Raw genomic sequence first — 26773 nt, forward strand, 5'->3', positions numbered from 1 at the left:
GGCCAAAGGCAGGCGCCAAACCGCCGCACCACCCAGGGATCCCCCAGCGCTCTGCTCTTAGTAGGTCCTCAAAAATCTTTTTTTTTTCTTAAGATTTTATTTCTTCAGGAGAGACAGAGACATAGGCAGAGGGAGAAGCAGGTTCCCTGTGGGGAGCCCGATGCGAGACTTGATCCCAGGACTCTGGGATCATGACCTGAATCGAAGGCAGATGCTCAATCACTGAGTTACCCAAGGAGTCCCCTCAAAAATACTTTGTGAATGAATAAGTAGAGGGGGTTGGTCAGAGAAGGATTCCGGGAGGAAAAGGCAAATGTTGAGTCTGGTATCACAGCCCGAAAGGAAGGAGGACAGAATCTTTTCCCTGTTTGGGTGAACCGCCCCTAGAAGAAGGAAGTCTTAGACGGTAATGGGAAAGGGGGAGAGGGAGGGAAATAAGGCAACTGAAAGGAAAACTTAAGAAGGAGGAAGGAAGCTTGCAAGAGCATGACCTCCAATAACCTGGGAGGGCTTCTCGGTGGAGGGGATGAAGGGTCTCAGCCCTGAGCAGGACAAAGCTTCCCTCCCCTCCAGCCAAGAGCCCCCTGGGTTTCTCCCCCTACAAGAACTCCTCTGGAGGGATTCTAGGCGCTCACGAGCACTTCCCTTTCTCCCCCTCCGCGCTCCCCATCTCTGCCTCCTTCCAGGCGCCTCCTCAGAGGCTTCTTTACCTCCGGAAGTGCTATTCCTCCGGGAGGAGCACTCCAGCTGTCTCCGAAGCCCTCCTTCCACCCAACCCCACCTGAGCACAGCCCGTGCCAGCACCTGCTAGGCCACATCTAGCCACCAGGGGGCACACAAAAAGCAGCCCTTAGGTCAGGGTCCCTGCCCCTCCCCACCCACACACACCTGGAGGCCAAGAGGGGCGGTGCCTCACCTGGCTCCCACACGGAGCCGGGGAGCCCCGTTAACCCCTTCCTGCCCAGCCTGGGCGGCTTCCCTCAGGCAGAGTCATTCATAGAATCGGAAGGCCGATCTGATGGCGGAGGGGGTGGTGCCCAAGCAAGGGGCGCCAGGGTGGAGGCGACGTCAGGGTTTCCAGTTCCTCGGGCCCTCGTCCCGGCCGGAGCTGTTGGAGGCTGGCACCCCCTGCCTCCGTGGCGGAGCTGTCTCCGCGGAAAGGTGGAGCCCCCCGGAGGCCAGGGGCACCGGGGCTGCGGTCACCTGCGCTGGGCCTCGCGGGCGGTACGGAGAAGGTGGGGCAGCCGCGGAAGCCAGACTTCCGGGTTCTCCGCAGCCTTCGGTCTCTGGCAGAGACCGTGTAGCGACCAGTGGGGCCGGGCGGCGGGGGCGCGGGGATCAAAGAGTGGAGGGAGGGACGCGGGGGACTGCGGTGGCGGGAGGGGAGACAATTAAGATCTGGCAGCAGGATGGACCGGATCACGCAGCTCTCAGGTGCCAGGTTTTGTGGCGTCTGTCCTCCAGCACCCGGCAGCCTCCCGGGGCTCCGAGCAGCCCCGATCCCGAGACTGCGTTCCGGGCCACAAGGTGTTAAACCGTGGTGGCAGCGGGGTCCGGAGTCCCTCCCTCCTTCCCTCCCTCCCGGCGTCCCCAGCTCGGAGTCTACGCGGCTGGCGCGCAAGGAGTTAAGTCTGCCCGCAATCTGCAAGACTGGAGTCGGGGAGGGGGAGGAGGGGGGAGAGGAGGAGGGGGGGAGAGAAGAAGGGGGAAGCAGACTGCAGGGAGACAGCGCCAGGAACCCCCTCCCCAGGGACCTGGCCCCTGGGCCCCCAGCCCCAAAAGAGGCCCTGCCCTCCCCGGGGTCGTGCTCCCTTCCCCCGCCCAGCCTCCGCCCTCCAGCTTTGTGTCCCCAGGAGGGTGGGCTGCAGGATTTCCAGCCAAGCCTTGGCTGCCTGCTCAGTTTTTCCAAACCCTCCAGTCGGGGAAGGCGGGAGCCCTGTCAGGATAAGAGTCCCTCCCCCACTGCCCCCGCCGGCCCCCTCTCCCAGCCTCCTTTTTCCTGCCCCCCCACCCCCCGCACCTCTCCCAAACTTCTTTCCCGTTCCTATCCTGGCCCCTGCGCCCCCTAGCCCCACCTCTATTGGCTCCCAAGTTCCAAGTTCAGGTTGGAGGGGCCAGGTGGGTCCCCGATTCCCGGCGAGGCGCTGGGAAAGGCAAACTCCGCAGGCCGACACTGAGACCTGCCGGGCGCCCGCCCGACTCGCAGCCTGGCGCCCGCCCCATCGCAAGACGTGGCCCCAGGTCCACCCGGGAAGGTGGCTCAGGGGGCTCTCCCGCCCCGGGAGGGAGCTGGTGCCGGGGGCGCCGGCAGAGCCGGGCAGCCGACTCTGGGCGGCCGGTGCCAGGCCTCGGGGCACGCTTCGAGGAGGGGGCAAAGTGTTCCGAGCGCTGGCACGGTTCTGTCCAGCAGGTCTATTATATAATAATCACCATCTATCAGGAAGCCAGGCAGCTGGAGTGAGTGCAGAAGCCAGGATGCCCGCATCCGCTCCTCCTCCAGGCCCAGGAAGGGGTCTCCACCAAGATGGGGGTGTGGGCGCAGCCCGGGAGTGAAATGATGTGGGGGTCGAGGGGCAAGTGAGGGGCCCTGGGCTGTCCGAAGGCGGCCCCGAAAACCCCGCCCCCAGGACGCTGACTGACGGTGCTCTGAGCCAATGATTGAAGTCACTGTAGGGCTCGAAGTTAACCCTTTCTTGGGTCCTTCGTTGCTTTAGGGGATTAGAGTCCCTTCCTGAACCCCTCCCACCTGCGGGAGGTTAGTGAGGAGTCCCAGCTGGAGGATCCTCTTGTCCCGATCACCTCGCGAAGTAATCTCAGATAATCAGCGGCCCTAGCGCCGCGCCCCTCCACCCCGCACCCCCCTGCCTCCAGCCCCAAAGTGAATTGTATTACATGATGTGGTTGTGTGTGCACACTCTGTGGCTCCAGAGACAGGCCCGCGTGGCGCCGGCACCCTCACACACCCATACCCACGCCGGTACTTCCACTGACACTCGCTGACACACCTGTGACACTCCTCGTGACACAGTGACACACAGATGCACGGGAACACCCGGCGATTCCTCGAGTTCGCCAGTAGAGGGAGCCGCTCGATTCCAGCACTGGGCCGCCAGCCCCTCTCCGGCTCTCCTCGCTCGCTCCAGGGTTCCACCCAGAACTCGTGGCTGCCCGGAGCCCAGCTCCGCATCCCAACCTGGAACCTACGCTGGGCGAATGAGTCACAGCCCCACCCAGGGGAGCGCTCTACATGGCTGCTCCACGGGACATGCCAAGTACGCTTGAACTTAACTGCGTTCCACATTTAACAGACCTTTTGCAACACAGCCATCACTCATCTCCTGCAAGCGTTGTTTTCTGGATCTCCTGTGAACCGGGGGTTGTGCCAAAGGATCATAACATGCCCATGTGATTTGTCATGTATGTAGCGGGAGACTGATCCACATATATGGGGTGGACCCTTCTCCTAACAAGCATCCTGTTTGAGAAATGGCCCTTTCTGCCTTCTGGCTGGCTGTACTATAGCCTCTGGACCCTGGAAAGAAAGAGAAAATTAAACCCTGCTTGCCATGGGTCAGGTACTAGGCTCTAGGATCTTTCACACTAGCACTCAGCTTCTCTGGGCTTCAGTTTTCCTTTAAGTGAGAATCCCTACTTCATGAGGTTGTGATGGTTCAACCCCTAACGGGGCTTGGTGTTTGGCACCACAATTAGTAGGCATTGGGGGGAAGTTTTGCTGATTGGATCAAAACATGATCTAGATACAATATATATGAAGATGCTTTGTGAACTGATACTAGACACACACACACAGGGGTTATCATGTGATCTTTTTTTCAGGGTTTGTCCTGCATCTCCCCCTGTACCTGCTCAGACCTTGTCCAGTGTCCAGCTGCTGCTGGCATGATCAACCCATCAAGTGAGGGTTTGTTTTGTTTTTGTGTTTTTTGTTGCCGTTGTTTTCCCCCAGCAAGTGAGTATTTACAGAAGCCCTACTATGAACCCAGCACTTGAATGCTGTGGAGAATAGAGAGGCATAGGAAGCATGGGCTGGGCCCTCAGGAACCGTTTGGGACAACCAAACATATATATATATATATATATATATGAAATATGAGAATGTATATATATATGAAACAAAACATACAAGTAGGTCCTCTGTTGGTTGGCAGAGGCATAATAGGTAGTCAGAAGAGAGGGTGAGGACTATCCGGGGACCCAGGAGGGGCAGGGAAGAGGGCAGTGGAACCACATATCAGGAGCAAACAGTCTTGTTAGTCCTCTTCTTTCCTGAAGCTGTCTTGATACTTGTCAGCATTAATTTGGGGTGGGAGCAGTGGATTATAGGGAAAGTGTCCTGGCATAAGGAGTTCCAAATTCTCCTGGGCTTACCACTTTCTAGCCATGTAACCCTGAGGAGGTCCTTCACTACTGTAAGGCTCAGTTTCCCACCAGTGTAATGGGGCCATATCATTTTTCTCACAGGTTTGTGGTAAACACTGAAATAACATTTGTGACTCGATTTTTGAAAGCACTTTACAATATCTTTTTCGTCGCATCTATCCCCCTATAGGTCTTGGCTGTGTGTGTGTATGTGTGCACGTGTGCACGTGCAGCACTTTGAGGTTAGGAGTTCTTTTGAGAAGACAAAGGTTTTACTTATACATTTTCTTAGCATCCAGTTTGTGCTAAGGATTGAGGTGAAAAAATTCAGTCTATGCCCTCAAGGGCCTCCTGGTCCACTAGGAAAGAGAGATGGATAAAGAGATGCTCAGTGCATCATGAATGTGGGTGGGCACAGTGAAAAGGGGACCCAGTAGTGTGTGTGTGTGTGTGTTGGGGGTGGAGGGGAGTCCAGGTGACCCCCACCCCTTCCAATCGGTGTAGACCGGAGGGTAGTTTGTGAAACCTCTCTGCAGCCTGGATGCTGCCGGCGCGCCTCTGGCCCGGCCCTCGGAGCGGGGAGGAGAGAGACAGAAGCCCCCTCCCCGCCCGCGGGCCAACCTGCCTCCCGCTAGCCGGCCGGCGCCTTACCGAGTCAGACCACTGGGAGGCTGGGGGAGCCGGGTTGGGCGAGGAGGCGAGCGAGATGGGGGAGCTCTTATTTTGACAGGGGCCTCTCCGGGCTCTGGTATGAAGGCAGAAGGAGGCAGCCAGAGAGCCCCGATGCTTATTCAGGCTGGGGAGCGGAGCCGAGTGGAGGGGCGAGCGAGGCTCCGGCAGCGCAGGGGAGCCCGGGGAGGCGGCGGCGCGCGGCAGAGCCAGTGGCCGGACATGCCCCGGAGCCGGGGCCGCTGCACCACCGCCGCCGCCCGGAGCCAGCCGGCCGGACGCCCGCACGCCTGGGTCCCCCGGCGCCGCGCCGCCCGGGGGCTGCGACCCGGACCCTCGGCGTCCGACCAACAATAAGCGCCCAGACAGCCCCCTCCCCGCCCCGCGCCGCCGTCCCCGCGGGCCTCGGGAAAGTGAAAGGAGGAGGCGAAGGAAGGGAGGAAGGAAGGAAGGAAGCGAGGAAGGAAGGAAGGAAGGAAGGAAGGAAGGAAGGAAGGAAGGAAGGAAGGGAGGAGGAGCAGGAGCAGGAGCAGGAGCCGGAGCCGTGAGGGTCGGGGCCGAGCCCCCAGCCCCGAGCCCCGAGCCCCGAGCCCCGAGCCCCGGGCCGGGCGGCGTGCACGCTCTCCCGCCGCTGTCCGGCGCCCACGACCATGCTCGGCGGTTGGGAGGCAGGAACCCAGGCGCCCAGCGACCCCCGGATGCCCTCTCCCGGGCCGGGCTGGTGTTGAGATCGAGGCGTCCAGGATCAAAAGATCACCGCCTGCCCGCCCCCCTCCGCACCTCCAACTGGCAAGCCGGAGGACCCCATCCAGTCACCGACCCTGACCCGGTCATGGCGTCCAGCTCCGGCCTGGCGTGAGGACCCCCGACCCGCGCGAGGTGAGGGCTGGGCTGGGGCCGAGGGCGAAAGTCATGCCAGGCAGGCAGCGGCGCGAGGAGGGAGATCCAGTTTGAACTGGGGAGGGGGGAACCCAGTCTAATTGTCTGTTGCCCTCTGGCACGCGCCCCCAGGCTGTTGGAGGGGTGGGGGACGCCCCCAGGGTGAGTGGTGGCTGCTCTCGGGGCCGCGATCAGGTTGGCAGCCCCGGGGCTCAGGGGGGAGGGCTTAGGGGCAGCCGGGGGACCCTGCCACCCTAGCGCAGAGAACAAGGCCGGCCTTGGGCCAGCTGGAGCAGCAACCTTGCCCTGGGGGCTTCTGGGAGATGTAGTCCCCCTCCCCGGCTCACCAGCCCCTTGGGTCTCAGCACCCCGGCACTCCTCCCCTGGCTACTGGGAGCCTCCAGAAGGAAGTGCATGAGGAGGGGGGCTTGCTGGGGTTACCCTCTGGCCCCAGGCAGTGCCTGGGAGCAGCAGGGGCTGCGACTGGAGGAGTCTCCCCGGCCAAGGATTCTCAGTGGTGTGGGCTTGGCTGGGGGGTGGGGCAGTCACACAGTTCCTTGGAGGTGTCCCTGCACTGCTAAGGGGAGGCTCCCCCTGCCTCGGTTTGGGGGAGCCCTTGGGGGAGGAATATGGGGAAGAGAAGTGAGGCTTCAGGCTTCTTGCTTGCCTGGGGAATGTCCTGTCCCTGGGCTGCTGGAATTTGGTTTCAGGAGACACTGAAGTCTACTCTCCCCTTCTCCCTCTGGGTTGCCGAGAAGGAGTGTGTCCCTCGCAGTCTGGGAGTCTGGAGGGTGTCTCTCTGGAGCAGTGAAGCCAGGATCTGCTTCTGTCTGTCTGTCCAGCCTCCTTCCTTCCGGGTTTTTCTGACACCCCCCTCCTCCCTCCTCCTTGAGTCTGTCTGCTGCTTGGGGTGTGTGTCTGTGTCTGGGGTGGGGGGGTGCGTGCTCTGCAGCAGGGAGGGCAAGTGTCGCTCTGGGAGAGGTGAGCTGGGCTTGTGGCTGAGCCTTGGGATAGGGGCTTGAGGCCAGCTTGATCTTTGGCCTTGGTTTCCTGTTTTACCTAGGAAAGCTGTCTTCACAGTGTCTGCTGGAATCCTACTGATGCCTCTAGGCAGCTCTCTGAGTACAAGCTCCAGGGTGGTTGGGCTTCCACTCCTCAGTCTCTCCAGAGAGCAGCCACTTCTGGGGGGCCTGGCTTTTCTGCTGCTCCCCAGCAAGGTCTTGCTCTCTCTGGTCAGGGCCACGACTTCATGGCCCCAGGGGAAGAGCATGATCAGGCCCTGTTTTTCTGGTGTCATCTGTGAGGCGCCTGCAGATAGAAGCCTCAGGACTCAGGAAGCAGTGAGAATGGGCCAGGAAGGTGAGGGGTAAGGAAAGTCTGGTAGGGAGGGAAGGTGCTGCTTCCCCTAGGTGATCAGGCTCCTTGGCCTTGGAGAACCAGGCATGGAAGGCCAGGTTCTAGCCACCTCCTTCTAGAGGTTCTCTGATTACCTGTGTTGCTCCTGATTAGGGGTGGATCGGGGGGGGGGGGGGGGGGGTGAGGTTTAATGTTTGAAAGGGTGCTGGTTAGGGGTAGAATGCCTATAATCATCCATCCAGGGCAACTCTTGTGCTTGGGATAGCAGGGGCCCCGTGGCTGGAGATGGGTTCTGGAGGTCCATGTGGAGGTTCAAAATGAGTCTCTAATTACCGGGGTTGAGGGTCAAGGCGGGAAGAGATTACAGAGTCCTGGAGAAGGGATTGGTGGTCCACAGAAATCTGGGACTAGCACAGCAGTGGTAATGAGGGGCCTCGTGAACTTGCTTATTGAACCTGTGCTGGGCACCCCGTGCCTCTGTCTGGATAGTTCCTGCCCCCAGCTTCTAGGTACCCGGGTTAAACAGGAGCCGTGGGCTGGGGACTCAACTTCCCTAAACAAGCAGGGCAGTAGCCTTCTGGGCAGAGGCCTAATGGGTGGCAGTGTCAACTCAACAAGGGCTGGAATGCCTGGCACCTGCTTTAGATGAAAGGAGATGCCTGCAAAGGGGGGATGCCTGCCTGCCTGCCTGCTGGGGAGCAGCTGGGATGGAGCTCTGAGTGGCCCGGGAGTGAGGTGGCAGGAAAGGGCCAGGGCTGCAGGTAGCAGCAGCTCTGGCAAGAATGGAAGGAGCCAGCCCTCCCCCAGGTCTATAGCCCCTCCTCCGGGGAGTCTAAGAACCAGAGCTGGGGGCACCCCCACACTGCCTCTGGCGCCACAGGCTGAACGTCCGCCCCAGTACCCAGGGGACAGGGCAGCTGCGGGGAGCCAGGGTGTCTGAGTGTCCAGTCTTCCCGGGACCGGGAAAAGCCTGCAAGGACATGGGGAGCACCTTGGGGTTATTGTCCTGATGCCATATTTATTCTTCCTGGGGGTTCTTTGGTTGCTGGTAGTGAGGCACCCCAAGAGCCTGGGGACCCAGGGGTGATAGGGAAATGACATCCCTTCCCTGTGCCAGAAGCCCTGGGCACTGCCCGGGTGCTGACCCAGGAGGAGGGGGCAGGGGGGGATGGCACCGTGGGAAAGTGGGCAGCCGTGGGAGCCAAGCGGGTACAGGCTGGGTGCCGCGGGCAGGGAGCCTCTGCCAGGCCCGCTCTCCCTGGGGTGGGGCCGGCTGTTCCAGGGACTGGCTCAACCTGTTGAGCGCCTGGCTGCTGGAGCTTGGCATCTGTGCCCCTGCCTGCCAGCCCTGGCAGCTGCCCACCATAGCCACCCTGTTGGGGCTGCCCCTAGGGATCTGGGAGAAGGAGGCTCCTTGTGGCCATGGCCGAGGGGCCAGGATGGGTCTGGTAGAGGCTCATCCAGAGAGTGCTAAGTTTCCCCAGGTCCTGTTCCCTGACTCCCAGAGCTGGGCTGGGGCCAGCTGGAGGGCTGGGTAGCCAGTGGCTAGGAGCTGAGGGGCATGGTGAGGAGGCCCCGTACTAGGGCTCCTGAGGTGCTCAGATGGGCGGCCCTAAAGGCAGCCTGGAGTTACAGCCTGGAATTTCCTCTGCTGGGTGCCAGGGCCTGGCCTCCAGAGCCCCACCCCCAGCCTGGCCTGACCTCCCCTCCCTGGGAGAGAACCGCCGACTTTCCCTGGAGGTCGGGGGAGGGGCAGTAAGGGCGTTCTGCTGCCCTGGGAGCCCTGGGGGGGAGGGGGCGACTTCCTGGGTGTTGGGGTATGCTGCCCTGCCTCAGTCTCCCCAAAGGCCCCCCCTCCCCATGAAGAAGAGGGAAGCTCCTGGTTCCCGGGGTGCTGTCTCCCACCCTGCTCTGAGTTTGGCGAGTCTTGAGTCCTATGGAGGATCTCTGAGCCCTGCAGACCCTAGTCTCTTAGCTCTGGGCCCCTGGGGCTCTGCTAGCCGGGGTGCTGCTCTGTAGAGAAGGTGTTGACCACCGCCCACTAATGGGGGAAGCGGGCGCAGGCTGCTTCCTTCTTCCTCTCACTCCTGCGGGGAAGGGCGGCCTCCCCTCCCTTGTCACTTTTTCAGAAGTCTGTGGCCAAAGCCGAGTCTTCTCCTTCTTCGCCTCCTTTCCACCCAGGGCCCTTCCCGCTCGGCCCCAGACTACCTGCCCCCTCCTAACCTTGGTGTCCCTTCTAGGCTCCCCTCTCTGGGGGGCTGGGATTCCCACTGGCCAACTCCTCCTCCAAAGGGCTGCTGGCCCGTCTTCCCCTCCCCCTTCCTCTCCACCCCCAGCCTCAACTGGGAATGGCCCTGAATCCAGCATTTCCAGCATTTCGAAACCAAGATTGTTTTGAAATCCCTGAGTTCTTCTCCACCCCACTCAGCCTCCCCTCCTCCCCACCAGCCCAGAACTTAGTCCTCTAATCTGACCTCACGCTGTGCCTTGCCAGGGTCCGTGTGTGTGTGTGAGTTTGAGTGCTAGCGCTTAGCCACGTGCATACTACTCTGTGTATATGTGTGTCTGTGTGTGTGCGCGCGTGTGTGCGTGCAAGCGCGGGCGCGCGAGCCAGTGTGTGTGCGTATCCCAGTGTGGGTGGATCTGTCTGTCAGCAGTTCTGTGTGACTGGCCGATGTCTTTTGTGGATCTTGAGCTCTCCTCCTTCTCTAGGACTATGACAGCCTCTATGTGTCTTGAACCATTTTCAGGGAGTTTGGGGTTATTTGGGGGAGATAGATATCTTGGATGTGTATCTTTGGGAATCGTGTCTGTCTCAGGTGCACGGCCCAGGGAGTGTCTCTGAGGAGTGTGTATGCCTAGGGTCGTGTCTCTTGGATGAGTTTATGTGCGTGTGTGCGTGTGTGTGTGTATGTGTATGTGTACATGTGTGCACTCTACTTCTGTTCCTACTTCTCTCTTCCTCCCCTTGAACATGTCTGGGGTGTGTAGTCACAGGTCTCCCCACAGCAACCTGGGACATGGAATCCTCTGTCCCTTGATAGGGAGGTTTCCTGGAGTGGGGCCAAGGCTTCTGGCAGTTCCATGGTCCTTGGAGAGAAAGCAGTGGAGTGGAAAGACTTTGGGATAAACTGTCCCTGGGGCTGGGCTCTCTTCCTCTGCCCCTCATGGACACCCAGCACCTTTGAGGGGTCCTAATACCCTCTTCTTGACCTCATGATACTGTGGTGGCCAACCACTGGGAGGCCTAGTGCCCTAAGGGAAAGGGCTAGGAAAGGGAGTTCACCCTTCCCCCAGTCACTCGCCTCACTGGGGATGAGGAACAGCTAGCCACATCAGACCAGGGAGCTTGGTGGCTAATTGAAGATTCAGGAAAGTTGACTTCTCTAGCTGGGGGCAGACAGCGAAAGAAGGCAAAACATTCATTTCCAACCTTCACAGAAGACAGAGGGGGCCAGTATCCTAAGGGGAGTGATGTCCTACCCCAGAAATATGGGCATTTGGGGTGGGGCCAGCTGCTGTTGTAGCCTGGATCCTGGGAGGTCCTTCATGTTTAATTTCACTCTGTAGTTAGTGTTCTACAGTGGGGGACAATGTCAAGGGTGGGGGCTTTTTTTTTTTTTTTTTTTTTTGTCAGAGTAAGGGTGGTGATAGAGTTAACATTAGCACAGGACTCTGGCACTGGAACCCCTGATAATCTCACTATGACTCAGTTTCCCATCCTAGGATCTCAGGCTATAGTTGAATGCTTTCCTCTAGAAGCCCTTATGTCAGATCAGTGAGGAGGAAGAGGGCCAGAGCAGGGGCTGTTTGTAGGAGTTGGGGGCCTATGCAGACAGCAGCAGGAGGTAGGCAGAGGATAAGCTGTCCCTTCCCCCTACCCCCAGTCATAGCCTCTGGTCCCAGGACACAGTGGGAGGAGGGGAGGGGTAGAGGCACAGGTTGGTACAGTGCTCAGTGACCCAGCAAGGGGAGGGCTTTGGCAAGGAATTTTCAGTTTGTTTCTCAATCTCTGTCTCTGAGACACGCACACACACGTCACTGCAGACACCTTCAGGAGATGAGCCCAGAAGTCACCTAGGTGGTGGCAGGGCAGGGCGCTACCAGAGGGGGCTCTGGGGACCAGCCTCATTCTGGCAGACGCCCTGTACTTGCCCCCTTGAACTGGAAGCCCAGCTGGAGGTCTCCTACCCAACTCCCCCCATCCTGGGCCAGGGAGCAACACAGGCTGGACAGGGTTAAGTCTGGTTGGCAGGGACAGCCCCCCCTGCCCCCAGTGCAGTGAGAGAGAGAGGGAGGGGTGGTTAGCAGCTTGCTCTAGTTGGCGTCTCTCCCAGAATTCTTCGGAAAAGAACTCCCCTTTGACCCCCAGTACAAACTGAGCCCAGCCACCAGACTCCCTCCCGCCTGCTTGTGGGAGCTTCACCCAGCCCCCCTCCTACTGAACTGCTTAGCCAGACTCTCTTGCCCCTGGCCCTCCCAACCAGGCTGGTGGGGACCTTGTGTCTTCAGGGGACAAGGGGTGTAGCCAAAGGGACCACACAGGCACCATTCTTTTCCCTGACGTAGGATAACCCTGGGGTTGGCTGGCCCTGAAAACCAGGGTCCTCAGGTCTCCCCATCCAACCCTTCCCCAGGACCTCAGGCCAGGTCATGGGAGTCATCGGCCCCGCCTCTCTCAAAGGCATCTTCCAGTGCCTTCTCCTTTCCTGCTTCCAGGAGAGGGAGGGGGAGCGGTGTGGTGCAGCAGCTGGGTCAGGCCTGGCTCCCAGCCAATCCACAGAAGTCCTGGAGTGGTGGTGGTGGTGGTGGGGGGCGGTGGTGTCCGAGTAGCTCAGAGACTTCCTGGAGCTGCAGGCTGTGTGTGTGTGTGTGTGTGTGTGTGTGTACACGTGTATGTGGTATACATGTTGGGGGAGGGGCTGGGGTTCTGGGAGGAGCAGGGGCCTAGATTGCTGGCTTGGGGCTTCCAGCTGTGACCCTCTCTCCACAGGGAGCCCCCTTCCCAGACCACACCCTTGAGCCTGAGCCCGGCACACGTTCCTCCTGAGGTGAGAGCTCTGTGTGCTTGCGTGTGCCCCCCACAGCCTCCTCGCTGCTTTCTTGTCTGCCAGTGTCCTGCTTGGCTTTTTGTCTGGGGCGCCCTCCTCCTGGCTTTGTGCCCCCACTTCTCCTTTCATCCTCCTGCCCCCCCCCCCCCCCAGGACCGAACACAGCCTCACAACCTGAGGCCTGGGAGGTGGGGGTGGGCAGGAAGGGTTAAAGTGCCACCCCAGTGAAAGCCCCAGGCCTTCTCTTAGCTGGATCCTTTCCTGGCGGGAGGTGGGGAGTTCCTGCCCAATCACCCCTGGAGGGCAAGGTATGGTTTCCTGGTCATCCCAAGTACTTGCCCCGCTCTGTCCTGGCTTTGGCCTCAGCCTGGCTGAGTCAAAGCCAGGGTGGCTACCAGCCACGGTGATGTGGTTTCGGCCCTGGTCTCTAGACACACACACACACACACACACACACACACACACACGGAGGCTCTCTCCCTCCTGCCACCCCCCTCTTTCCCTCCCTCCCCTCCTTCCTTACTTAGCAACAACTCCCTGAATTCACAACAAACACGCCTGTAGGCTCCTGGGCTGACTAGAAAGGCTGCAGAAGGCTGGGGACAGGGAGGAGGCACGTCTCTTACAGGGTCCTCAGGAGGGAGGGGCTTCTAATCCCCTCCCCCGCCAACTCCTTCCCTGGCTGGAGGCCACCACCCCTCCGGGACTGGGAGGAAGTGGTCCTGCTTCCAGCACAGGCAATGAAAAAAGTGGGGAGCAGTGACAGGTGTGGCCACACAGGTGTGGGGACAAGGCTTGGACTCCACCCTTGGCGATTGAGTCCCACTTGACCTTTGACCCCCACCTGGAGAGCGAGCGGCGACTCCTCTCCAGCCTACCGGCCTCTCTCAGCAGGGGCCCTGTGTTGTTGTCATGGTAACTTGCTTGGCTCCCTTCCGACTATTAGGGACCAGGATGGGCGAGGACGTAGCGGATTAGGGGTGGGTAGGACTGGGGGCCCTGGAGAACTTTGCTCTCTGGGCACCTGTGCTGAAGGGGTGGGGAATGGTGCCCTCTCTTTGATCTCTTCCCCGGGCAAGAACTACAGGCCTCGGCCTGGCCAGGACCTGGGGCATGTGGGGCCTGGAGGGAGCGTGTGTAGAACGAATGAGGGGCGCCCATCCTCTCGTCAGAGCACAGAGGGCTGATACAGGGTGAACTGGTCTTGCAAAAATGGTTAAGAACCCGATTGCTGGCATGTCTGGGTTCAAATCCCAATTCTTCTAATTCTGGACTGTGTACCTTAGGCAAGTTCCTTAACTCCCTGTGCCTTAAAGTGGGGATCATAAAAGTACTTCTGGGTAGAGCCATTTGAGGATTAAATTAGATCGTGCATGTGTAGCATTCAGGACAGCCTGGGGTTCCGGAGTAAATGCTCAGTACGCGTTAGAGATCCTCCTCTTGTTCCTGGTCATCGCTTTCTGCAGGAACTCCTGACCACCCCTCCGCCCTCCCCTGCTCCCCCCGCCCCCCCCCCCCCCCCCCGCTTTGGCAGGGAAGAACTGATGGTGGGGGGAGGACTGTATGGTGAGGGGATAACCTTCCCAGTCCTCTAAACTAGATTCTAAGACCCTTCCAGACTCCCTTTCTTACTGCCTCAGTCTCCCCACTGTTGGAGCTGGCCGACATCACGGTTGCAAGGTCACCAAATAACCACAGGCCTACAGAGGGGCCTGGGGGCCTTAGGACATGTCCCTCCCAGTTTGCTAGCGCTTCTCAGGCTCAGCTCTCCCTCCCCCAGGCTGCTGGCTCAGATCAACTTTAGCACCCCTCCCACCATTCCATCCCTGCTGCTCTGTTCTTTCACCAGGCTGAACGCAACATTCTGTCCTTAAATGGCTTAACTGGCTGCCTCCTCTCCTTCCTGGCCTCAGGGGTCAGGGACCTTCCTTGGGGAGAACAGTGGCAGTGTGGAGCTGTGACATGGATGGCAGCTGTTAGGCCTGCCCCAGGGTTCAGGGTCCCCTGGATTCCCTGTATGCCCTGCCTGGACATTTTTCCTGAGTGTGGCAGAGCAGGGCCCAGGCCTGTGATATGTATAGAAGCCCAGATGGGCTTGCCTGGCACCTGCCGCACACAAACGGGCAGGGAGGAGGCATCCTGAGGCCCAGAGGAGGGGTGAGGTCAGATCAGCACCCACAGTGGCCATTAGACTCTTTTTGTGGGCTGCATGGTAAGTGTGGGCAGCGCTGGGGAGAGTTCTGTGTGCCCTGGGGCAGCATCTGCGTGCCCTGTGTGCCCTGGGGCAGAGTGAATGCGGGGTGACACCGGGTGAGCAGGGCTCCTGAAGGGCCTGGGGTGGGGGTGGGGGATAGTGGATGGGCTGAGGGTTGGGAACTTTTGAATGAGGCACCCAGGAATGGACAGCAGGGGTGGGGTGCCCACAACTGGGGGAGCTCTGCAGACAGGTGGTTTGGATCTTCTGGGGAGTGAGTATCAAAATCTCAGGAGAAAGTGGATTATACAATACGGCAGAGGTGCCTGGGATCTCAGGCCTCCTGGGTCTGAGACCTGGGCTTGGCCAGCAGGTACTTTCTCTGGCCTGCTACCCAGAGGGGTGGGCTAGAGCCCCTGGCTCTATCCCCTCCTTCTGGAACAGAGAAGACACTCCCCTTCCATGGGTCTGAAAGTGAGGGCTCGGAGTTGGCCTGGGCCATGCCTCACTGCTGGGCTGGCCATGCTGCCTATGCCCGGCCCCTGGGGCCTGTTCCTTGGGCAGGCTGGGGCTATTTTTGGGATCGGGCTGGGGCTCTGGGGCTGGTTTCAGATGTTCCAATGTGAACAGGAGAAAATGGGAACAGATGGCTGGAGGGTCCTGCTGGGAGCAGGTTATTTTTAGGGCCTTGTTAACCCTTTTGGGGCTTGCAGAGCCACCCCGAGAGGGATAGCCCTCTGCAGTTGAGAAGAGGACAGGTCTTCTCCCCGGACCCCTGCTTTCTAGAACTTCCTATGCCAGTTGCTCCTCTTGACCTCTCAGATCCTTCACTCTGGAAGGACGTGCATGGCAAGAAAGTAGACTCCAGCTTCTTCTAGCCCAGGGGTCAGACAGGGAGAGGGCGGCCTGGCTGGGGGGAACCTTCTTTTCCTTGCCTCCTGAGGTTCTGAGACACACACCTGAGACTAAGAGAGGGAATAACCACTTTCTGGGTTCACACTCTGGGTTCTAGTGTATGTCAGTAAACCTAGTGATGCCCAGGGGAGTGCTAGCTGAGGGAGCTGACCTCTTCCAGGAGGGCAGAGGAAGAGCCAAGCCTTTGTACTTGGTACCACTTACATGACATCTGTGGGCCTCATTCCCTTGGATATTCCAAGGGCAAATGCCCACATATCTGGGTGCCTTGCAGGGGGTGAAGAAGGGGACATCATGGCCAGAGGTGGTTTCATTTTATTTTTATTTTTATTTTTTTATTTTTATTTATTTTTTTTAAAGATTTTATTTATTTATTCATAGACACACACACACACACACAGAGAGGCAGAGACACAGGCAGAGGGAGAAGTAGGCTCCATGCAGGGAACCCGATGTGGGACTCGATCCCAGGTCTCCAGGATCACACCCCAGACTGCAGGCGGCGCCAAACCGCTGCGCCACTAAGGCTGCCCTCTTTTTTTTTTTTTTTTTAATAAATTTTTAAAAGATTTATTTGTGTGACAGAGAGACAGAATGTGAGCAGCAGGGAGGGGCAGAGGGGGAGAGAGAATTCTCAAGCAGACTCCCCGCTGAGTGCAGAGCCCCAGGGGGGTAGGGCTCAATGCCAGGACCCTGAGATCATGACCTGAGTTGAAATCAAGAGTCGGCCACTTCACCGACTGAGCCACCCAGGCGTCCCCAGAAGCAGTTTCTTGAGGGCTGATTATGTCATAGGCATTCTGTTTTAGATAGTTTCACTAGTAGTATCTCGCCCTGTACCCTGTACGTTTATCCTCACTTTGAAGATGAGGAGACAGGCTCAGAGGAACAAGTCCCATAGCTCAGACAGGGAGGGATGTGATTGGCACCTTGTCTGCCTGACTGCAAACCCAGCCCTCCTGCACTCCATCACTCACACCGCCCGCCCTGGTGTCCCACCCCCAGAAGGCGAGGCTGCTGGGGCAGGAGCTCCTCAGGGAGCAGGTTTATGGAATGAGCGTGGGAAAGGAGGCCTGGGGGCAGGGGACCCTGCATGTCACTGGTCTCACAATCCCCTAAGCCCTTCTTGCTGGAGGGTGCCAGGACTGACACCAGAAACCCCGTTTGGCCTTCCTGTCTTCCCTGCAGGAGGATCACAGGCATACATCCTGTCTCGGCAGTCCCCACCCCCACCCCCACCCGTCCTGGCCCACATGCTCCTGCTTCCTGTAGGGTCATGGCAGTCTGGATGTCAACGTGGGCAGAGCTTGAGGGCCCTCCAGGTGCCTCTGGTGCCAGGGTTGGGCTGGGCAGGCGAGAGGAGGGCCCCGGGGGCGATGTCTCTGCCGCTGGCAGTACCTGGGGGAGAGAGCAGAGCGGCGGGCGGGCGTTGGGTGAGGTCCCGCCCCGCGGTGGTGCGCTGGCTGGCTGTGCCAGCGGTCTGCCCGCACTCCAGTCCTCCCACAATGGCCCCATTGTTCCCAGCCGCCAGGCAGTTTGGAGGAGGTTCCTAGGCCACCCCTACCCACCCCCCCAAACAGGGGCCAGATTAACCCCTTGGAGGACAGGCCAGGTGAGGGCCCATGGGGAGCTACCCTGTCCATTCCTCTCTTTGGGAAGCCCAGGCTTTGGGAAGTCACCTTCCACCTACGTGAACTCAGGAACAAGGCAACTCCAGAAGTTGGGGCCTCCCACTGGGTAGGGTGTAGCACCTAGACCCTCTCCCACCCCCACTGGGGTGCAGGTGCCAGGGGGCAGGAAGTGCCAGTGGGGTGGCAGGCAGAGACCAGATATATTTGGGCCGGTGGGGCTAATTCCAGCCACCACCGCCTGCCCTACTGGCTCCTGAGCTCCTTTCCTTCCTGTGAAACCAGAGCTGGGTTGGGCCTAGCTCAGGATTTCGGTGGATTTAAAGAGGCAGCACCATCCCTGCCAGCCTGGCTTCCTCTCCCCCTCCCCAGGTAGGGTCGGGGCAGAGAGAGGACTGAAGAACTCCTGGCTCTTGCCTTGCCCTGGGCTAACCCTGGGCCCTTGCCCCAGTTGGGGGTACCAGGCTCTTGGCAGCTCCTCTCTCCCAGAGCTGTGGGCGGGTGGGGTGGGCGGGGGTGGGCTGTGGTTTCCTGTGTTGGCTGTTTGTGCCTGGCCCAGAGTGCCCGCCGCCTGCCTGGGCTTCCTGCCCTGTCTTGTTTCCTTGTGCCCCCCACCCTCTCTTCCCCCTCCCCCCCGAGGGAGGGAGCAGCCAGGGATTGGGCAGCAGCCTTTGGGGGCACCCCACTGCCAAGGCATGACTGCGTCCCAAGGCCTGGCCACATTGGCACTGGCTGAAGGAGCCAAGTGAGGTGACTTCAAGCTTGTCTAGGCAATGGCACTTGTCCTGCAGCCTCCAGGAGGGACAGTGGGCACCATAGTGGGCAGAATGCCCCTCCCCCTGAGCACCCTGTTCAGAGACCCCAGACTAGAGTAGTCTGGGACTAGGAGTTCCCACATCCCCACAGGACTGGGTTGCCTGGCTACCCTGGGGCTGCAGGTGGGGTGAGGTGGTTTGTCAACCAGACAAAAGTTGTTGATTTTCGTGGTCTCCTTTGGCAAGAGGTGGGGGGGTGGGGGTGGGGAGAGCTGCTAGGAACCAGGGGGAGGGGGAGGCCTCTGAGCCCGCAAGTCCCCACATAAAGGGTCCCAGAGCAATACCTTGGTCCTTGAGCAAATTTCCTGCTGTGCTATGAATCCTTGACCTCCCCACTGGGCTGAGTCACCACCTCAGGAAGAGGAAGTGACCCGGGTGGTAGAGGGGAGCTTCTAGGGACCAAGCAGTCCTGACACCCAGGAGAAAAGGGACCTGGGCCTTGTCTTAGGAGCTGCACGTCCCTGAGCCAGGGGACCATAATCCAAGCCCCATGGCTCCAAGAGGGCCCGAGTAACCCATTTCCTCTCCAGAGGTGTCTGCCCACTCTATGGGGGAGCATGGAACCTCCAAACCGTTTTCTCACTGCTTCTCTTGGGTGGTTTTGAGCTGGGCAGTGAGACTGGTGGGCTGGCTGGCGAACCAAGCAGGGGCTCCCAGGGTGGGGGGGGCTGGTGTGTGAATACCCGTTACACCTGTGGCAGTTCTGTGTTTAGCATCCGTTGAAGGCTTCCATGGAAGCCTTCCTGATCTCCCTCCCCCAGCCCAGGTCAGGTTCATGGGCTCCCCCCAACCCCCCAGGGAAGCAGCTGATCTCAGGCTCTTTGTCACAACAGCCTCCTGGGCTCTGTTCTCAGGGTGTGCTCCTGGCCATTTGCTCAGGTGACTCTCTGGCCTGTTTGTGAGCACATGTCACCACTTCCCACCTTAGTCTCTAAGAGAGAGCCACAGCACTGTTCCCAGAATCCCATGCCTTTCCTTTCAGTCATCCCAGGGGCTCCTGCTGCCGAGCTGGGGGAAGCCCTCTTCACTCACTGGTGAAAAACTGCACCCACCAGGAATTAGCACCCCCCACCCTCAATCCCCAGGTCCTCCAGGTCTCTTTGGGCCCTGAGGGTGCTGAGGAGGAGGGGTCTTTGGGAGCTGGGGCAGACTCCTGAGGGGTAGGGGGAGGTGTGAGATGGGAAAGTCCTGACTCATCTGTGCTTGACTCAGCTCGCCCTGTGGCCTGGTGGGAGCGAGGGGGTGGAGTCCGAGAGGGGAGAGCCACTCCAAGATTGTTCTGGGGAGGAGCCTTGGTCAGACTGAGGACACTGGAGAGGACTCATTTTCTAACAGCCCCTTCCCCAATTATTCCAGGTCCCAACATTTGAAGCTGTAAACACAGGAGGTGGTGGGTGGCCCTTGCCCTGCCCGTCTGCCCCACAGGGGGCGGGCCCAGTGGCTGGAAGCCCACCTATCTGCAGGCTCAGAGGAGGAGTCCTGACTCCACGGGGTGGGGGGACGGGACACTGCAGTGCGGGCGGGGGGCCGGGGGGGGGGAACATCTCAGGAATGGGGTCCGGGCGCTGCCGCGTACTGGTCACGTGATGACCCAGGCGCATGCCCCTTCCTTTTCCCACGCCTCAGTTTCTTCATGGAGAAATGGGGATCATAATACTGTCCCTTTAGGTGGTAGGTGATTTCGTGGATGCGCGCGGCGGTGAAGGTGAGAGCTGGAGACACGTCAGCCGCAGGCCTGTCCCTAAGCCCAGGTCCCTCTCCAGACCCGCGCTTAACTGCTTCTGCTCTAACCTGTTGCAGGAGGTGGGGGCTGGCGGAGGGAGGCTTCCCAGCCAGGCCCTGGACTTTGGAACCTTCCCCTGAGGAGCCTCTCTTCCCAGAGGCAGAGCTGGGGCAGGCAATGCCAGTATCCCTGGGGTTAATTTAGAGTTAGGCTCCCACAGGGTCACGGGTGGGGGGGGGGCCCGCTTCCAGGTCCAGCCCAGCTTCCAGCAGCCCTGCAGGCAGAGTGCGCACCGGTGTCTGGCCCGACCGATCACGAGGGCCAAGCTGGGCCCAAGATTCCTCCCCTCCCCCACCCGGATCGGTTGGGCGGGGGAGGGCAGGGCAGGGGGCGGTTGGGTGAGGCTTGTGTGTTTGTGCGAGTCTGTTTGTTGGTGTATCTACGGCCCCGCGTGTGTGTGCGCGTGTGTGTGCGTGCGTGTGTTTCTTTTGTCACTACCAGGCTCAACTTTCTGCGGCCCCCTTGGGGCCGGGCCTCAGTCTTTTCATCCGTTCAATGAGTCGGCGCGCTCCCTCTGCGCCGGCCGGCAGCCAGGGCGTGTGCGGGTGCCCCGGGCTGGTCGGGTGCTCCTCCTGGGGCCCGCGCCCCCCAGCACCCCTCCGCGGGTCGGCGTGGGCGCGCCTCTAGTTTCCTGGGCTCCGTGCGTGTCTTTGTCTCCCCGTCCACGTGTGAGCTGTGAGTGTGTGTGAGTCAGAGTTCGGGTGCTTGTGGGTCTCGGAGCCCCCGGCCGGCGGCGCCCAGCGCCAGGCCGAGCCCCAGCCCGCCGCCGCCGCCGCCGCCCGCGCCCCGCCCTTCGCCGCACTTGGCCGGTGTCTGTCCGTGCGGCGCGTGCGGGGCCGGCGAGGCGCGCTGCAGCCCTGTCCGCCTCCCGCTCCCTCGCTCGCTCGCTGGCTCCCTCGCTCGCTCTGCCTCTCCGCTCGGGCTCTGCCGAAGGGGGCGGGGTGGGGTGCAGGGGCGGGGGGAGGGGAGGCTCCTGCATTCTTGCGGTCGGGGAGGAATCTGAGCCAGCGTTACTGGTCTCCAGAAGAGCCCAGCTGCAGCCCCGGGGCCCCGCCAGGCCTCTCGCTGCCCGCCCGGGCCTGCTGGAATGGGCACGGGCTAGGCCTCGAGCTGGGGGCGGGGCGGGGCCTGGCCCCTACCCCGGCCCCCTCCTCCGCCGGGGGGCGCCCTGGGGGCGGGGCGTGAGGAGTTCCCCACCCGGGGTGAGGGGCGTGCCTGGGCGCGGGAGTCCCCCCGGGGGCCAGAGCAGACCTCACGGCCGCCCCACGCGGGCACCTTTGCAACTATCCTCTTAGTGATTTCTGCCTCTGCGGCCCGGTGCGGGGGGAGGGGCTTGCTAGAGACTGCAAGCCCCCTGAGGGTAAGGTGCGGGAGGGATGGGGATACAGTCGGCCTCTAGGATAGAGATCCCACCCAGTAGTCCTCCCTTTCCGTTCCCACCTGACCCTGTCTAGTTCCCTAGTCCCAGGGCTGTTGGGTCCTCCCTCCTCCCCTCCCCTTCTTACACCCCCTCCCCAAGTCACAAGTTTTCTCTTTGGGGCTTGTTGCTGCAGTCCGTGCTCCAGTACCGAGTACCTGGCTGGGCCCTGGGCACGCACAGGGGCCGTAGCCCCACTGTGTGTGGGAGCCATGAGGATCCTGGCTAACAAGACAAGGTGTGTGGGTGTCGTGGAGGGCGGGAAGTGTGTGTGTGGAGTGCGGGGAAGGGAAGGGCCCAGTGATCGTGGGGCCGGGCTGTGCTGGCTTGGAGAGTGCGCCCTTTGGGCACTTGGCCCCCAGGGCCACCGTGGGCTCAAGGGGGGTCAGAAAGGGAAGGCCTGCCCCGAGGCAAGAGCCCACAGCCTTACAGCCTGGGCCCAGGGGACAGAGGGCAATGGCAATCAGCTAGGCCTGCCTCTCTAGTCCCTTCCAGCCCTGGCCTCCTAAAAACGGTTTGAGCAGACCCCGGCCCACCCCACTGTCGGGTCCAATGGCGCCCTCTGGCCTCAGTCTAGCTGCGGGTGGGAGCTGGAGGGAGGGGCGGTGCCTGCCTCCCTCCCCTTCCCCAGGAGAAGCCGGCAGACAGGGCCAGGCGGCAGCAGCAGGACAGCAGAGCTGAAATAAATCTGAGCTGGTGTGGAATGAGGGGGGATAAATATCCTCTCCCGTGATGTGATCTTTCCAGCGGCTATTAATAGGTCTCCGGGGAGGGGGAGGCGGTGGGGGGAGCGGGCTGGAGCTTAAAGGGCCCGCAGCCTAGGCTGCAGGAATCCTTGGCTTCCAGCTTCACTCCAGTCTGCTCGGCACACCACTCCCCTCCCCCTTTCCTCCTGCTCCTGCCTGCCTGGCTGCCAGGCCTGCCGGTGGACCCCCTTTAGGCTTTCCCCTCCTGCTCTGGGGAGCTGTCTGGACCAGTGGGTACCCCTCTCCAGTGTGCTTTCCCCCCGTGTCCCCAGGGGAATGGGGCTGGGGCATGAGCAGTGACCCTCTGGTCCTGTGCCCCTTACCTGCTGGTGTTGGGGCGCGTGAAAGTTGAGGGTGAGGACCTTGGAAGGAGTCTGAAGACAGCAAACCCTTAAAGAGAGGTTGTTCGAGTGTCCGTCAGGTGCTAGTGGAGGGGAGTTGCCATGGAGGCTGGCAGTCTGATGGATGTCCGGGGTGGGGGTGGCTTCTGCTACCCGAGGCCCTGGTTTCCACTTGAATTGTGGGGTCTTTGAGAGGTGGAGAGGATTGCCCTCTCTCTTCACTCCCCAAAGTGGAGCAAGGCTTCAGTCCTTGTCTGAGGAGCCATGGAGGGAGATAGGGAATAGCTGGTGGTCTTAAGATGCTGCTCAGCCCCCACCTCCCCTACTATTAGGTGAGGTGGGGTGGGGCAGTTAGAATGAAGGCATGCTAGGGCCCTCGCAAGATTAACCTTTCCTGTCTCTCCCACCTTGTCCCAGGTTACCCCACCCCAGGAGGAGAGAAGCTCCAGGGAGCCCGCCGCTGTCCCCGCGTGGCCACTGCCCCCCAGCCCCAGCCAAGCCAATGCACCCAGAAAATAAGTTGACCAATCATGGCAAGACAGGGAATGGCGGGGCCCAGTCCCAGCACCAGAATGTGAACCAAGGACCCACCTGCAATCTGGGCCCCAAGGGCGTGGGGGCGGGGAGCCATGGGGCCAAGGCCAACCAGATCTCACCCAGCAACTCAAGTCTGAAGAACCCCCAGGGAGGGGTGCCCCCTTTCAGCTCGCTCAAGGGCAAAGTGAAGAGGGAGCGGAGCGTGTCTGTGGACTCTGGAGAGCAGCGAGAGGCTGGGACCCCATCCCTGGATTCAGAGGCCAAAGGTACCCTACTTCTTGATCCCCAAGATCCCCAGCATGTTCCAGACCAAGGCCCAAGCTTGTCATCCCCTGTGCCTAAGCCACGTCCCTTGATTTTCTGCAGCATTTATGGGGGGTCACCTTTCTCTTATCCCCATCCTACACACCGACTGGGTCATTCTCTTGGGAGTGGGGTTGGCTGGGGCAGGGACTTCTCATCCGTAGGTGCCACCCATGGAGGGGCCACACAGCGTGATGGGGCTTCCGGTCAGCCTCCTTCCTCTCCAGAGGGGAGAGGGAGGTGCTCTGGGGTGAGGAGCAGACCCACACACCTCCTAGGAACCTCCTGGTATCCCAGCTGGTGGGAGCCTTTGAGTAGGCTCTGGGGCCTGGAAGGGTAGCAGAGGCTTCCCCCTCCCTCACTCACCCCAGCCCTAATTAGAACCAGTTGTGGTTGGGGATTATGCTGTGCTTGGTGCTGGGTGGGGGAAGGGAGACAGGCAGTGGGGCTGGAGAGAGAAATCAGAAACAAATGGTGTGGTGGGGGCCAAGGGCTGGCAAGGTGCCCACCATGGCCTGGGCAAGTGCCCTCTGAGGAGTGGGGCATCTGGGAGAATGGGCCCGTGGAGACTCTGGGTGTGGGAGGACAGGGCCTCTGGGCACTCACCCTGACCCCTGCCTGCTCTGTCCTGCCTGGGCAGAGGTGGCACCCCGGAGTAAGCGGCGTTGTGTGCTGGAGCGGAAGCAGCCATACAGTGGGGACGAATGGTGCTCAGGACCCGACAGCGAGGAAGACGACAAGCCCATTGGGGCCACCCACAGTGAGTGCCCATTGATGCCATGATTTTGTGGCCCATTGTGCCACTTTGGTGGGGGATGGCAGCCCTGAGGGAGCCTCTCTCTCCTCACTTAGGGCTTTAGAGGGCTGAATCTGAGCGAGGAGTCGGGGTCAGGAGCCCAGGCTCCTTTGTACCTGTCTCACCTGTCACTCTGTCCCTCCCTGCTCTGTGACAGCTTAGCCTTACCCTGCATACATGCCTTCCAGGTGCTCAGTGGCCCCCTCTTCCAGGGACAGAGGTAGGGTGGGGTGGCCCCTCCTGGCCACACCACCTACACCTCCTCCCATGAATTCTTGGCCTCTGCTGCCACCTACTGGTCAGTGGAGGGAGGGTGGCGAGGGTCCTGCATCTCTGGGAGCCAGGCAGTTGGCTCTGCCTGGCAAAGTCTGGCTTAGCCTGGGTGTGAGCTGACAGTGGCTGTGTCTCTGGCGCCCTTCCCCAACCTCTAATTGACTCCTGGCAAGTGTCTAGAGTACGTCACCAGGACGAGAAGTGGGTGTGGGTGGATGGCCCACTCCTCTCATTCTTTTATGGATCGGTGTGTATCTGGGCCTGGCTCACCCAGTGGCGAGAACCTGACACTCTCTCCTGCCCTTGGGAAGCCCATACACATTTATTTGGTGATTTTCCTCAAAGCTTCCATCTATTTGAGGGGAGAAACGACTTAATGTGGATGAAACTAGCCAGAGAATGTCAAATTGTGAACTGCTTGCTGGCTGGGACCCTAGAAAGAAGAAAGAAGAAACTGTGCTGGCTCCTTTGCTACTTTGTTTTATTTAATCCTTACAACAGCCCTAGGAAGTAGATGTTATTATGATGCCTATTGCAGAGGAGGAAACAGACTGAGCGGATGTTTGTGGAATGAGAGGACCACGGGCTGGGACTTTAAAGGTCGTCAAGTGCCCCCCAGGGGACTGGCTGTCCATGAGCCCTCCGCTGAACTGGTCAGTGATAGATGGGGGTGATCACTGCCTCCTGGGACCCACAGCTCCCCACTCCCTCCCAGTTACTTTTATAGCATTAGACTGCCAGGATGTAGAAATGTTGGAAGAAACAGAGAAATACAAAGGAGAAATTGCTAACACCATCCCCAGCACTAAGACAACCATTGCTACTATTTCAATTTACTGCCATTAGATTCTGGAAGAATTCTTTGGGGGAAGTCTGACATAGCGGTTCACAGCACAGTCTCTGCAGTCAGACCACTTTGGTTTATATCCTAGATCTCCCATTTATTTTTTGTGTGAATTTGGAAAAGGGTCCCAGTTTCCTCATTTATAGAAACATATACCTCACTGGATTGGTGTGAGGAGTAAGCAAATTGATACACATAACACTTAGAACACTGTTAGCCTTTAGTATTGTTATTGTTGTACTAGAAAGTTCTCTCTTGGAATAAAGCCTGCCCCCCTCCCCTAACTTGTACTTGGGAGTCCTAGCTCTGTGGATGGAGTATGCATCTTCCTCTTCCCCAGGGCAGTCATCACACATGGAGGCGAGCTCTCAGGCCCCCTCCGCCCCCAAGCTTTTGGCTGTTATTCTATTCTGTGTAAGCTCTGTTTATCTTGGCATGGGAATGGGTCCATCGACTCACGTAGTCCCATTAATGACCACACGTAGATCTTTCTCAGGCTAGGACTTAGAATCCACTTTGTGACAATGTAACAAACTTCATTCTGTGGTCAGGGTCGTCTATCTTCCCTGGGTGGGGGCACCCACTATGCCAGCCCTTTCTAACTCTGTTCTCTAAGTGATTTTTTCACCTGGGGACACAGTTCTGAAGTTGCTGCAAAATTAGATTTCTTTGACCTGCCCCACTGTGCAGAGCAGGACTTAGTGTTTCCATTTTATAGATGAAGCAATGGAGGCTTAAAGGGATGAGCTGTCTTGTTCATATGGTCACAAAGTCCGTTAGTGGTGAGCTAGAATGCAAAACCATTCATCGTTTGACTCATCAATCTCTGCAGCTTCTTGGCCTCCCCTGGCCTCGTCAGAGTGTTCGTGGGTACACACACACACACACACACACACACACGCTCACCCTGGAGTGCGTGGGATCAGAACAGGGCTATGTAGTCCCTGCCTGGGTTGAAACCCCAGCTCTGCACTGATGGGTTATGTCGCCTTGGATGAATATTGTCATCCCTGAGAAGTTGTTTCCTCTTCTGTAGAGTATAGGACACCTTCCTCCCAGGAATGTTGTGGTTAGATGGAATCACATCTGTAAGTGTCCTTCGGGATGCCAGGCACACGGGAGCCTGTTTGTAAGGGCAAGTAAGTGTGGAAACCAGACACATGCCACCAGTGTGACAACCGATGACCCCGCGGGCATGAGCTGTCAAGCAGTGAGGCTGTCTGTCCCCGGGCATCTCAGGGATGGGGTGGTGGGGGGAGCCAGCTGGCTCTCCTTTCTCAGTCTGGGCCACTTACCCTGTTTCTCTCCTCTCTCGTGCAGACTGTAATGTAGCAGACCCCGCCATGGCGGCCCCGCAGCTGGGTCCTGGCCAAGCCGCCCAGCTGCCCCTCAGCGAGAGCAGCGCACCAGGACCCCCACATGGGCCGCCGCCGGGCCTTCGGCCTGACGCCCCTGGGGGTGGGGGCGGGGGCGTCCCCGGAAAGCCTCCCTCACAGTACGTGTATGTCTTCACCACCCACCTGGCCAACACGTAAGTGCCTCAGGGTGGGCCGAGCCTGCTCCGTTTACCCGCACCCCTCAGCCCTGGGGGCCTGAGTGTAGTAGGCCTGCAGGGAGCCAGGGTTAGGTTGGGCCGGGTAAGGGCAAGGGTTCCCTCCTGCCCTCCTCCCTCTGAGCTGTGTGTGCCTGACCCTTCTGTGCAGGGCTGCCGAGGCAGTGCTGCAGGGCCGGGCTGACTCCATCCTTGCCTACCACCAGCAGAACGTGCCCCGGGCCAAGCTGGACCAGGTGAGTGTGTGTGGCACCTGGCCCAGCCACAGTGCCTCTAACAGTAGGATTGGCTGGT

At 59.8% G+C, this 26773-nt stretch overlaps 1 protein-coding gene across 5 annotated transcripts in view; it reads left to right on the top strand.

Annotated features, from left to right (window-relative positions):
- Positions 1-5618: 5618 nt before the first annotated feature.
- BCL9L (BCL9 like) overlaps positions 5619-26773 on the top strand; it is a 28020-nt gene continuing 6865 nt past the window's right edge. Inside the window, exons 1-7 of one of the 5 annotated variants that reach the window (XM_038535968.1) lie at positions 5619-5928; positions 12278-12335; positions 21224-21325; positions 22592-22977; positions 23655-23774; positions 26248-26458; positions 26631-26715. In XM_038535968.1, the coding sequence (XP_038391896.1) occupies positions 21300-21325; positions 22592-22977; positions 23655-23774; positions 26248-26458; positions 26631-26715 (828 nt within the window). In that variant the 5' untranslated portion in view covers positions 5619-5928; positions 12278-12335; positions 21224-21299. Of the gene's footprint in view, positions 5929-12277; positions 12336-14271; positions 14548-21223; positions 21326-22591; positions 22978-23654; positions 23775-26247; positions 26459-26630; positions 26716-26773 lie in introns of those variants that run through there. The other 4 variants (XM_038535969.1, XM_038535966.1, XM_038535967.1 and 1 more) reach the window with 4 other exon arrangements.

Source organism: Canis lupus, chromosome 5, assembly GCF_011100685.1.
Source record: "Canis lupus familiaris isolate Mischka breed German Shepherd chromosome 5, alternate assembly UU_Cfam_GSD_1.0, whole genome shotgun sequence".
NCBI lineage: Eukaryota > Metazoa > Chordata > Mammalia > Carnivora > Canidae > Canis > Canis lupus.